Here is a 12,754-nt window from a genome sequence, read left to right on the forward strand (position 1 = left end):
ACATCCCTGCTAAAACAGAGCCATATGTACAACGATAACTTCACAAAATATTGTCAAATCCTTCTCAAACAAGTTGCATCATGTGTATCATGTTACAGGCTCTAGTGAGAAAAACAAATAAAGGTATAAGTTTTCAGCTGTTTTGATACCAAACTATTTGTTTAATGCTAACACGAGAAAGTGGATGTATGGATGGTAATACACCTAGCCTTAATAATAAGTATGTAGTATATTAGCTAAGAAAAATTAATGAATAAACAAAGGACAAAATAATGACATATTCATGTTGTCCCTTTGAGGCTTACCTCTTGCTTCCTAAACAGGCTGCCCTTTGACCCGCCAGAAACGTACCAACGGCGCAAGCGCAGTGTGCAGCGCGTGTTCCACCTGGGTGCTTGCTGTGGACGTGACTGCTTCTTGTTGTTTGTCATGGCATCAATCGGAGCGTTTGTAACCTGCAACTTCCAGAGTGTTAAGGTTACCGCAGCCCTTCAACAGTTAAAGGCTGCGGGCATCAAAGTTAAAGGTTTTAAAAAGGTCACGCAAGTAGAACAGGCGCAGGTAATCGTGGTTGGGAGTGAGCGTTTTTTAACTGGACTTTAGATTCTATTTGGTGGTAGGATAAACATAACGCTACAGTGCCATATGGGAACATCGTCTGTTTTAGCTTGGTACAGGATTCATCCACCTACTGTCAATGTGGTAAACGGGTCCAGATCCCAATGTACCAAACAGCAGTAGAGTATAACATTTTGAGCCACTTTACAGTGGTACCGCTAGCAGGAGATGGAGTCGGGTGTGCAACACCGCTGCAGTAAATGATTAACACGGCTTGTATACCTTACGGCTGGATGCCTGTAGGTGAACAACTAATAAACTCAATTGAATTACTAACAAACTGAAGGAGCTGAAACTATGAAATTAGGTTTTGGAGCCAGAAATAACAGCTTTGGTAGGATGTCACTTTGTGAGGTTTTTTTTTGGTATTATTTTGCATTTACCTTTCATCTGCAGGTTTATGTGACTCCTGCTCAAGTGGCAATTGTCGGTGATGTGCTCAGTCCTTGTCTCTTTCCCTTTGCAGACTGGTAGTTCCTTTTCTTTTGGCTGTGAGCTCAACCTTTTGCCGCACTGTGTTGCCCCAGGGTTCCAAGCAACAGTTCCAAAGTGAGTAAAGATATTTTTTTATTATTGACTATTGTTAAATTAATCTGTAGAACTAAAAATATTTTCTGCTGGCAGGTTTCTGGTGGACACGTGTGAATTTCTGTCTATGCATCTGCAAACTGAAGGCTTGTTCAGAAAATCTGGATCCATCTCTAGAATTCGAGAATTGAGGGTAATGGGTGGGGATTTAATGAGAGTTACAAATTAAATGATTCATTTGAAAACCGTCAGGTTGTTTGCTAGAATTAAGTTACATCGTTTAGAACTTTTGTGTGGCACAATTTAGTGAAAGCAAAAAGTTGTAAGTTAAAAAAGAATTGCACTGTATAAATATTGCGTAACTGAACTTTTTTTTTTAATCTGTATGGTTTCAAATTAGTTTTAATATATGAAGTAGCAGCAGCACCATCTATGTGCAGTAAGCATGTTCTTACAAAGTTTACCTTATTTTAATAGGGGGCACAATGACTATACAGTCCAAGTACAGATGAACTGCTTTTACGAAATGGGAATGATTTTATGCAATGCAGTTTTTTTGCTTTTAGTTTTGGTGGTGGCTCCAGGATGTCATTTTGTTTTTGTGCATTGTGCACATTAATATCAAGATAATCTTTGGTTTGTGGTGACCTGTAATTCAACAATTACTTTAGAAAGTCATCTAGGTTACTTAGAATTGTAGTCTTTTTCCAAATTTCAGACTTAACTGTTCTTAGCTAAAAATTATTTTCTGGTATTTCTTCAAAGTATTCATCATAGTTGTAAATTCTGGCATGAAAAGAATAAGGCACAAAATTGTTGCGTGCCAGAGTGTTCATAAGTTATGTATATTATCAGTTTCAATTTAGTATATTGTCACTGTGGCAGAAATAACCGTTTGGTACGGTAGCAGTGAAAAGTAAGTGCCACTTTTTCCTGCTGCAGGCAGAACAGCAATGCAGTGTCAGTGCAGTACACAGCAGATACAAATGTCTTAGTAAATCAGTGGTATCAAACAGACTAAAATAAATAACCCAGTAAAGATGCTTGCTTATATCTGATATTTATTTATCACATAACAACCTGACAATGCAAGTAACTGAGCTAAGGCGTGATCAGCAACACAGTTTAGTACAATTTTCACAAGAGCAGGGTGTTCAGCCCAACAGGATCTCCAATTTGAGTGCTACCGACTAATTGAAATTATCTTGTAGTGCAGTGACTATCTAATTAATGTTTAGTCACAGGTTAAGCAGAAGACTTTATAGGAGGTAACAGTTGGGTAGGTGACCCTGGGTGTGTTATCAGTAATGTGGAGTGAAGTTTAACCTTCTGCTTATTGGCTGTCTGGTATTTTTTTTAAATTAGACCCACATACATTTCATTATAAATAAACCTGACAGTAAAGTTAAATTCATACTTGGCAATAAAGTCATGTTAAAAAAAAAGTAAGATATGTATGCCTTAAGCCAACAATCTAATGTGTAGAAGTCTGGAAGTTCTAGATCCATCTTTGAATTGAGTGATCCTTTTGTGAAGGTGAATTAGCATTGCATGGAGTTTCTGTATCAACTGATCGTTTTACACAAAAGGCAAATTGATTCTAGTTCATTGTATTTGATATGCAGCTTTGCAAATTCAGTCTGACAAATTAATCATTTTTGGCTCTTAAACACATTTTATGATGTCTTTTAGGCAGTTACCTAGAAGAAAGTGATAATTATAAACTCCTCATATAAATATCTATAGTGACTTGTGATGAATGAACTACGCTGCATTTGTTTTCCCCTCAAGTTTGCCCAAATTCTTGAACATTTTTGGCGAACTGGAGGTGAAGCAAATTCAACAGAGATGGATAAACTGAACTGGTTTTGGGGAGAATATAATGGTTCAATGGTTTTTTTTAAGTGACCCTGTGGGAGAGGGAAGTGTTTGTCAATTATGCTGGACCTATTATTGTGTCCAAAAATGTGATTCTGAGGCAGCAGTGGTAACCTCTGTGCCATCGTGCCTCCCTGAGATAAAAATTATTCTGAGTACACAGTACTCTTAGTCCTTCATCTCCCTCTGCATCTCCTGAGCTCCTGTCACTATAACTAACGCTGATAGATCTTGTCATGCAAGAGATTAGCGATAAATACATCGAGAGGCAATCACTACCCGACCTGCTCTACATAGTCAAGAGAATATAATGAAATATTTTCATAATATTCATTTTATGGTCAGCTAATATACCCCCTCAAATTAATACAGTGGTGTTTTTTGTTTTTTTTTCTTTTCTTTCTAACTTATGAGGGGAGCAAAATACAACTGGAGTGCTGAATGGATAAGGACATAAGTGTGTATACACTTTTGATTATTCATGCATGTGTGAAACAGATTGTACAGAACCGTAAAGTTTGAGGTGGAGTATGTTGCAGTACAGATGTGAAAGTTTTGCTCATGCACAATACTCCATCCGACATGCCTTCTAGTGACTGTGACATCAACCTGGCCTTGTCAAAGCTGGCTGCACTCTCACCTGCAACAGTAAATTCACTTCAAAAAATGCTTTAGCAAATAAGATAAATGTTAATCATTCAGCACCATCCAAGATAATGTTGGAGTGGCTCAGACTTAAACCACTTAAAACCTGTGTAGAGAGAACTGAAAATGGCAGTTTACAGATGCTTTCCATCCAGTTTAAAAGAGCTTGAGAAGATCTGCCAGGATGAATGGGATAAACTACCCAAATTTAGGTGTGCAAAGCTCAAGCCCAAGAAGACTTGCAGCTGTAATTGCTGCCAAATTGGCTTCTGCATGGTGCTGAATTAAGGGTCTGAATACTTGTATGAATGGGAGATTTCAGTTTTTGATTTTTTGATAAATTTGCAAACCTTTCTGAAAACAATATTTCACATTGTCATTATGGGTTATTGAGAGTAGAGTGATGGGTGAAAATGGCAAATTTATCCATTTAAAATGAAACCTACAACACAATAATGTGTGCAAAAAGAAAAGGGATCTTAATGTCTGAATCTACTGTTCATACCCATGGTTCAATTTAGTTTAAATTAAAAGACAGTAATGATGCCTCATTGTTATTTTGTTACGTTTGATATATATATACAGTAATCCCTCGCTATATCGAGCTTCGACTTTCGCGGCTTCACTCTATCGCGGATTTTATATGTAAGCATAACTAAATATATAACGGAGATTTTTCTCTGCTTCGTGGGTTCTGCGGACAATGGGTCATTTTACTTGCCGTACATGCTTCCTCAGTTGATTTCATACAAGGGACGCTATTGGCGGATGGCTGAGAAGCTAACCAATCAGAGCACGCAGTTAAGTTCCTGTGTGCGGAATGCGGTGTTAACCAGGAAGTCTAGCCTTGCTTATTCAGCATCAATGTGTTTCGCAGTGTAAAGAGTTAACTTTTGTGCTCTTTTGTGTTTATCTTTGTGCATAGTCAAGCCCTTCATTATGGCTCCAAAACAATCTGCTCCTGCTACTGCTGCAGGGTCTGTGCCCAAACGCCAACGGAAGATGTTAACGATTGCCGAAAAGGTAAACGTTTTGGATTTGTTGAAGGAAGGGAAAAGAAACACCGCTGTAGGATGCCATTACAGCATCAATGAGGCTACGATTCTTTTTATTTAAAAAGTAGGAAAGGAATATAAGATCTACGGCCGCAGTGTCCTTTTAACCAGGGTGCAAAACGAGTTGTAAGTGGATGTAATAAGGCAGTAGTCTGGATGGAATCTGCTTTAGGGATTTGTATTGAAGAAGAATAACGGCGGTTCTACACAGTTGCCTGAAGTGGCTCCTTGAGAAGGGCTGTAATGCTGTCCTTTGTTGTGCAGTAAAATTTTCAGGAGCTCAGTTGCACAAGGTAACTGAAGTTTGTATTGAGCACTGCAAAAGTGGAGATACATATTCAGACCACTGCAGCTACTGGGCTTGCTTGAGAAGTGCCTCTGTTACAATAGTTAAAAAGACAGAAAGGTATCGTATCACTATATGACATAAGGACAGCAAACAGAGTTTAAATGAGCATTGTGTTCTATGAATATACAATGCATTAAACCACAGTGGCTATTATGTCATGGCATGTTTGCAGTTCCAAATAGACAGTAATATTAAATTACTTTAGTTATTTGTTTAGATATGTAGTCAGAAGCTGGATGCTGTGCAGTATTCTCCCTAATTTTACTGGTGGTGTTAGGCAGATTTGTTGATGCAGGTGTTTTAAATACAAAATCTTCATCTTCTGGGGCTGTTCATTATCAGCTCTTCTAACAGCATGCCCTTTGACAGAGTGTTGACACACAGTTTACTTCAAATTCATATTGTGCAGTTCATATTTCCACAAGCATAGCTGCACTTTCTTTCAAGCATACATTGACTCCAACACTATCCTCGTAATCCTGAACAATACAACAAATTTATGATTCATTTGTTGATACCGTTGAGTTGCTGTCTAGATCATGTTTATTTTTAAAAAGGGTCATGTTTGTTTTTAATATGTCTAATATGCTTTCTGCACATGCAACACACATTTATATGTCTAAAAGGGCTTTTTTAGGAGACTTCCATTGTAGACAACTCATCACAAACTGTTTCTGTCTTTCTCACTAGGTTAACAAGCGCACTTGTGATCTTTGCAATTCAGAATCATTGCCAACATACTTTTGAGCACCACTTTCATTGGATTGCTCTAGAAATATGACACTCAGTGAGTTGTCTTAATTGTTTTAAGCAAAATTCACTAATGGTTGTCTCCAGATGTATATATATTTCAGCGAGACTATATGATTCTGTTGATTTTGATAAGGTCTTCTACATTATTTTGCTGAAATGTAGACCCAGATAATCTTCATCAAACCAACTCGTAAACTGACATGTGGCCCTCTTTTATGAACCAAAATTTCAATTTTGGACTCTTTACTCTAATAAACGTTTTGCCACTTGCTTATTGCCTCTCTACAAGAATGTTTTTAGCTGCAGCAAGCCCTATAAGACCATTTATTTTAAGATTTCTTCTCAGGATCAAAGCATGTACTTTGGTGCTAGATGACTGTACTAGATGTTGGGTAAGCATTTCACTGTATTTCATACTTATTCTGTAAAGCAGGGGTCCCCAACCCCCGGTCCGCAGGCCGCAGCCGTCTGACAGCCAGGCCGTGAAAGAACTGCCGGCAACGTCGACTCATTCAGACTTTTCAGAACACTTGGCGGACGGGGCTTTGCTGCGACACAGAGAGAGAAGTGAGAGTGTATTACAGCAAAGTATTTTTATGGTCCTGACAGTTTCCCCATATGACACAAATCTATAGAAATCTCATTACTACGAAGTACATTCAGCAGATACTTTCATTACAACGAAGTGACCTTGAAATGCCTGAGTGAATCATCCGCAGAGCAGTTAGATCTGTGGTTGCAGGTCTGTTGTTCACATTTGCACAACAATCCCCAAACAGAGACATTGTAAATTGCTATTCTTTGAATAGCTATTGCTATTCTTGTTTTCTGTGGTTTTCAGTGATACCTTTTGCTTATTGCTCGTCAACATTTGAAAAACATCCATTGGAATTGAACTCCTTGTCACCCTCCTACAGAAATGGCAGACACAAACAATAACAGTGTTAATGTTTGTGATGTGCAATCTGTTGGAATGACAAATGCAATGCATATGTCTTTTTTATATGCAAAAAAGAAGAAAAATCTCAGGTTGCAAACGTATGCAAACTGCTTAATAATAATAGAAATATAATGAAAATTGGGTATAAAACTGCCCTACGAACCCGCTCCAAATCCTCCTCCCCCAACCCCCAGGTCCCTGGAAAGATTTGCTTCTAGTAAAGTGGTCCTTGCTGTCAAAAAGGTTGGGGACCACTGCTGTAAAAGATAAATTCAGTATTTTTCAAGTCAATTATTTCTTCGCAATCATGGTATATGTTAGTTTGCCCCATAAAATTACATTTAAAAATTAAACATATTTTATAAACCCTAACATACCCAGAAAAACGTTGCTCAGTTGCTTAAATCTTTCACAATATATCTTGCGCAAAGGTCCTTACTATTGCTGCTGGATCGATAATGTGTGCGTTTGCTTTAGTAAAAGAGAATATACATTACATGTAGCATGCAATTAAGTTACAATAACTCAAAAGATGTTGTAGGCATCCATCTATCTTCCTTCACATATCCAGGTCAGTGTTGTGGGGCAGCAGGCGCTACTCCCAACAAGCATTGAATGCAAGGCAGAAACAGTCCATGGACAGGTTGCCAGTTCATCACAAGGCAAATACACTTGCATGCCATTTTAGTGATTCACCTTAATCTGTTGTGTTTTTACTAGGGATGTCACAAGAGCTGATACTTTGGTACCTAGTCAGTACCAAAATTCCTGACATATAATGGTACTTGCCTTTTTTTTTTTTTCTCCACTATATCAGTATTACAGAGTGAAAGTTGGTACTACACTCAGGCATGGCTGAAAGTACCAGTAGATTGTCTTCTAAAACAATGTGTGAGGAAAACTTGAGTATAAACTGCATATGAAAATGGCTAACATTGGTGATGATACATCCATCCACCCATCCATTTTATAAACATGCTTACCCAGGATATTATTGTGGAGCGTATCCTAGCAAGCAACAGGCGCAGGCAAGAACAACCCCTGGACAGGGCACTAGCCTATCACTGGGTGATTGCAAACACACACACACACACACTAGGGTCAATTTAGCATCATCAATTCACCAGCACAATATTAGCACATATCAAAAAGAAAACTGTCAGCAGTCATATCTAGAAATACCTTTTCAAGGCAGGTGAATTTGAGTCTTTAATTGTGGGACTGGTACTTTTTATGCCATGATGGAGTTAGTTCAGAAATAGATTCATACATGTTTTGACAGTTGTAACAAGGCAAGTTTCAAATGGAGTGGCTATTTGGCTTTTCTACACCTACAATGAAATGAGCTGCACCATTTGCTAATACCAAAAATAAAATGTATTTAGTGTTTCAATGATACAAAGCTTGTCTCCTTATTAATATGAAATATACTATGTTAAAAGAAAGGCATGATAACAATACATGTGATATATTTAATGTCACTTGCAATTAATTGAACACATGTAATAGCAGACCATTTTTTTTATTCTGTATTTGTACACAGGATAAGCAGTAAATAGGTCTGATCTCCCAGGTAAGAAACCTTAAACACAGAGCAACAAGGGCCGTGTTTCAGTGAGAGACAGCAGCGCTACCACTGCACCCAGGTGCTTTAAGGAAAAATAATAATAACAGTAATTGCTGCCCTCAAGATTTTCTTTGCATTAATCAGTTCATATATTTTTCTCTACATTAAGCACAATAATTATAATCCTTTTATTTAACCTACTAGCAAAATACCCGCGCTTCGCAGCGGAGAAGTAGTGTGTTAAAGAAGCAATGAAAAAGAAAAGGAAACATTTTGAAAATAACGTAACATGATTGTCAATGTTATTGTTTTGTCACTGTTGTGAGTGATGCTGTCATATATATATATATATAAATATATTTACACACACACATATATATATACATATCTATAAATATACACATACATATACATACACACATACATACACACACATATATACACACAAATACATATATATATATATATATACATACACACATACATACATACACACAAATACATATATATATATATATATATATACATACATATCTACATATATACACACACAGCTATTTCGTATCAGTACAATACGCTGTTTGTTAAAACGGATGACACCCGCTCTTACGTGCAAGTCTGCGTGGATATTATGAACTATCGTATTTGTTCAAGTTCTATTTAAATTTTAAATAGAAGGAATTTTTATTTACTCGACAGAAATATCTTTGGTAGGAATGGTAAAACAGGCAGGAATATTATTCCTGAATAAATCAACTCAAACCTTAAACAACTTATAATATTTTGCTCTCCATAAAAATATATCCTGTCTAAATTATACAAGTTAGAAATAAAGTAAACATTAAAAGAACAAACATTCAAATTTCTTTACTCTTATGTAATTTTATTTTATAAAAATAAACTTAGATTTTAAATATCCCAAAAGATTTTGCTCTCCATAAAAATATATCCTGTCAAAATTATACAAATTCAAATATGAACATGCTGCATAACAAAACCTGGAAATATAAATAAAATGTGTTCCTTTCAGCAATAACAAATCAAATCATTCAGTTGTCTTTGCTCATATGTCATTTTAGAGCTGGACGCCTGGCATCTTTTTTTGGCAACAGGTTCGTTTCTGTTTGGTGTGAGGTTCTGTGTTGTGGAGATTCTCAGGATGGATTGCAGGTGCTCATCAGTGAGGCGACTCCTGTGTGCTGTTTTGTTAGTCTTTATCACTGAGAAGAGCTTCTCACACAGATATGTGCTACCAAACATGCACAAGGTTCGAGCCGCATGTAGACGGACTTTTTGTTCTTCAAAGTCACCAAAGCGCCGTGCAAACTCAGTGCGCTCAGTTTATCAGCAAAGTGCGTGTTGGGAACACCGTAGTGACGACTTGGTTTAACATTACTTGGTAACAGGGAAAGTGGGGCAAGTGGTTGTGTCTCCCATAAAAGCAGCTCAATTGAAATCACTTTGTGATTGTGCACGGGTAAAACGTCCGCTGAAGTGTCAGATTCTTATTTAATTCTTCTGCTTTCTGTATCTTCTGCATTGCATTCAGGTCTTTCAGGTTACCCTGATGTTTTGTTTTATAGTGCCGTCTTAGATTAAATTCTGTAATTACAGCCACATTAGCTCCACAAATGAGACACACGGGTTCAGTAAACATATACTCAGCCTCCCATCGGTTTTAAAGGCTCTATTTTCAGAATCAACTTTTCTCTTCAGCATCGTGTGAGCTAGCTTCGCAATAACTTGCAGCATCTTAAGGTAGACTTGATTAACGCGGTAAGTGTTGGCAAGGCAGCTGAAGCGCTGCATTATGGGATCTGTAGTTTATTGTGTTACCAGCGCTTCATATACCGGGCTTTAATAACAATAATACAGTATATAAAATGATCTCGGGCGGATATAATTACGCGGGCGGATGTGGCCCGCCCCTTGAGTTTGACACATATGGACTAAATAGAACTTGAAAAGATATATTTTTCAAATGTGATCGCAATTCAGATAGAGTTGGCGCAAGACTACAGCCTGCATGCCTCAATAAGTCATCCTCCCTCGCCTTACTTTTTACCGTTCATCTAATGAATCACTGAGTATGGCTTTACCAAAACAATCATTGATGGCGAATAAAGTATCCATTATTCGAGTATGTAGATCGGGTTATATATATATATATATATATATATACCCGCGTATCAGAGAAGTAGTGTGTTAAAAAGCTAGAAAAGAAAAGGGAACATTTTAAAAATAGCGTAACATGACTGTCAATATACAGTATTTGTTTTGTGAGTGTTACTGAGTGTTGCTGTCATCAAGGATTTGATTATCATTATTTCTTTCAATCAGGTTCGTATTTGTAGGATGTGTTGTGTTCAAGTTACATTCCGTGTTTGTCAATCGTTGTAAAGATGACAGGTTTCATTCATCGATTCGTTTCTTACTGCATCAATAAACAGCTCGTCTTCTTCTTTATCTGAGACCTGACACACTGCATGCACGGGTTTTTTTTACACTGTCTTCCTTTAGCGGGACATTGACTTTTTCCAACGTGTGCTTTGTTTCCGCAGTAGTTGGATTTATGAATATGCTTGTATGTATGAGGCGCTTCATATTTTTGCTGCCTTTTCAATTGTGTAATTCGGTTTTGTTCAGCGCTCTTTGGAACTGTTGCCTTTTATCTGTGCACTCGTCAGTTCACGTGAGCCACTCGGTGTACATGCATCGAAGGTTCCCAGCTGTGCTGGTGCCATCTCGTGCTATGTCCATGGCTGTATTTAATGTTACCTTAGTCCTGGCACTTAAAACTTTCTCTCGCAGTTTAGCTGAGTTTGTGTCAAACACCACCCTGACCATCTCATCTTCCTCTCCATAAGCACAGTCCTTCACCCGTGAATATTTACCCGTGGCAGTTTGCTATTGGATTGCGCTGACGGACGGCCTTATATGGGCAGGCACTAAATTACAAGCGCCAGCGCAGCCTGTCTATGAACTTAATTTAAAGTGTAGGTTTACATCGTGCTTTGTTTCAAGTAGCAGAACTCATGAATATGGTTGTATATGTCACTTTCGCTTCTTATTGTTTAGCTGCCTTCTCAATTATATAATGCATGTTTTCTTCAGCGCTTTTGAGGTCTTCCTGGTTTTCTATGTACTGCGTGATTACGTGGGAGGCGTGATGATGTCACACGAAACTCCGCCCCACGGCGTTGAAGCTCATCTCCATTACAGTAAATGGAGAAAACTGCTTCCAGTTATGACCATTCGCGTAGAATTTCGATATAAAACCTGCCCAACTTTTGTAAGGAAGCTGTAAGGAATGAACCTGCCAAATTTCAGCCTTCCACCCACACGGGAAGTTGGAGAATTAGTGATGAGTCAGTGAGTGAGTGAGTGAGTGAGGGCTTTGCCTTTTATTAGTATATATATATATATATATATATATATATATATATATATATATATATATATATATATGTATATATATATATATATATATGTGTATATATATATATATATATATATATATATATATATATATATATATATATATATATATATATATATATATATATATATATATATATATATATATATATATATATATATATATATATATATATATATATATATATGTGTATATATATATATATATATGTGTGTATATACTGCTCAAAAGAATTAAAGGAACACTTTTTAATCGGAGTATAGCATAAAGTCAATGAAACTTATGGGATATTATTTTTGGTCAGTTAAGTAGCAGAGGGGGTTGTTAATCAGTTTCAGCTGCTGTGGTGTTAATGAAATTAACAACAGATGCACTAGAGGGGCAACAATGAGATGACCCCCAAAACAGGAATGGTTTAACAGGTGGAGGCCACTGACATTTTCCCTCCTCATCTTTTCTGACTGTTTCTTCACTAGTTTTGCCTTTGGCTACAGTCACTGTCACTACTGGTAGCATGAGGCTTATACCTGGACCCTACAGAGGTTGCACAGGTAGTCCAACTTCTCCAGGATGGCACATCAATACGTGCCATTGCCAGAAGGTTTGCTGTGTCTCCCTGCACAGTCTCAAGGGCATGGAGGAGATTCTAGGAGACAAGCAGTTACTCTAGGAGAGCTGGAGAGGGCCATAGAAGGTCCATAACCCATCAGCAGGACCAGTATCTGCTCCTTTGGGCAAGGAGGAACAGGATGAGCACTGCCAGAGCCCTACAAAATGACCACCAGCAGGCCACTGGTGTGAATGTCTCTGACCAAACAACCAGAAAGACTTCATGAGGGTGACCCAAGGGCCCCATGTCCTCTAATGGGCCCTGAGCTCACTGCCCAGCAGCATGCAGCTCGATTGGCATTCGCCATAGAATACCAGAATTGGCAGATGCACCACTGGTGCCCTGTGCTTTTTACAGATGAGAGCAGGTTCA

At 37.8% G+C, this 12,754-nt stretch overlaps 1 protein-coding gene across 3 annotated transcripts in view; it reads left to right on the top strand.

Annotated features, from left to right (window-relative positions):
- The first annotated feature begins 331 nt into the window (after nt 1-331).
- The window catches only part of LOC120541369, an 89,806-nt gene continuing 77,383 nt past the window's right edge, over nt 332-12,754 (top strand). For 2 of the 3 annotated variants that reach the window (XM_039772922.1, XM_039772923.1), the window contains exons 1-3: nt 332-561; nt 1,085-1,167; nt 1,243-1,339. In XM_039772922.1, coding sequence (XP_039628856.1) covers nt 430-561; nt 1,085-1,167; nt 1,243-1,339 — 312 coding nt within the window. In that variant the 5' untranslated portion in view covers nt 332-429. Of the gene's footprint in view, nt 562-924; nt 953-1,084; nt 1,168-1,242; nt 1,340-12,754 lie in introns of those variants that run through there. The other variant, XM_039772924.1, reaches the window with a different exon arrangement.

This window comes from Polypterus senegalus, chromosome 12 (genome assembly GCF_016835505.1).
Source record: "Polypterus senegalus isolate Bchr_013 chromosome 12, ASM1683550v1, whole genome shotgun sequence".
Taxonomy (NCBI): Eukaryota; Metazoa; Chordata; class Cladistia; order Polypteriformes; family Polypteridae; genus Polypterus; species Polypterus senegalus.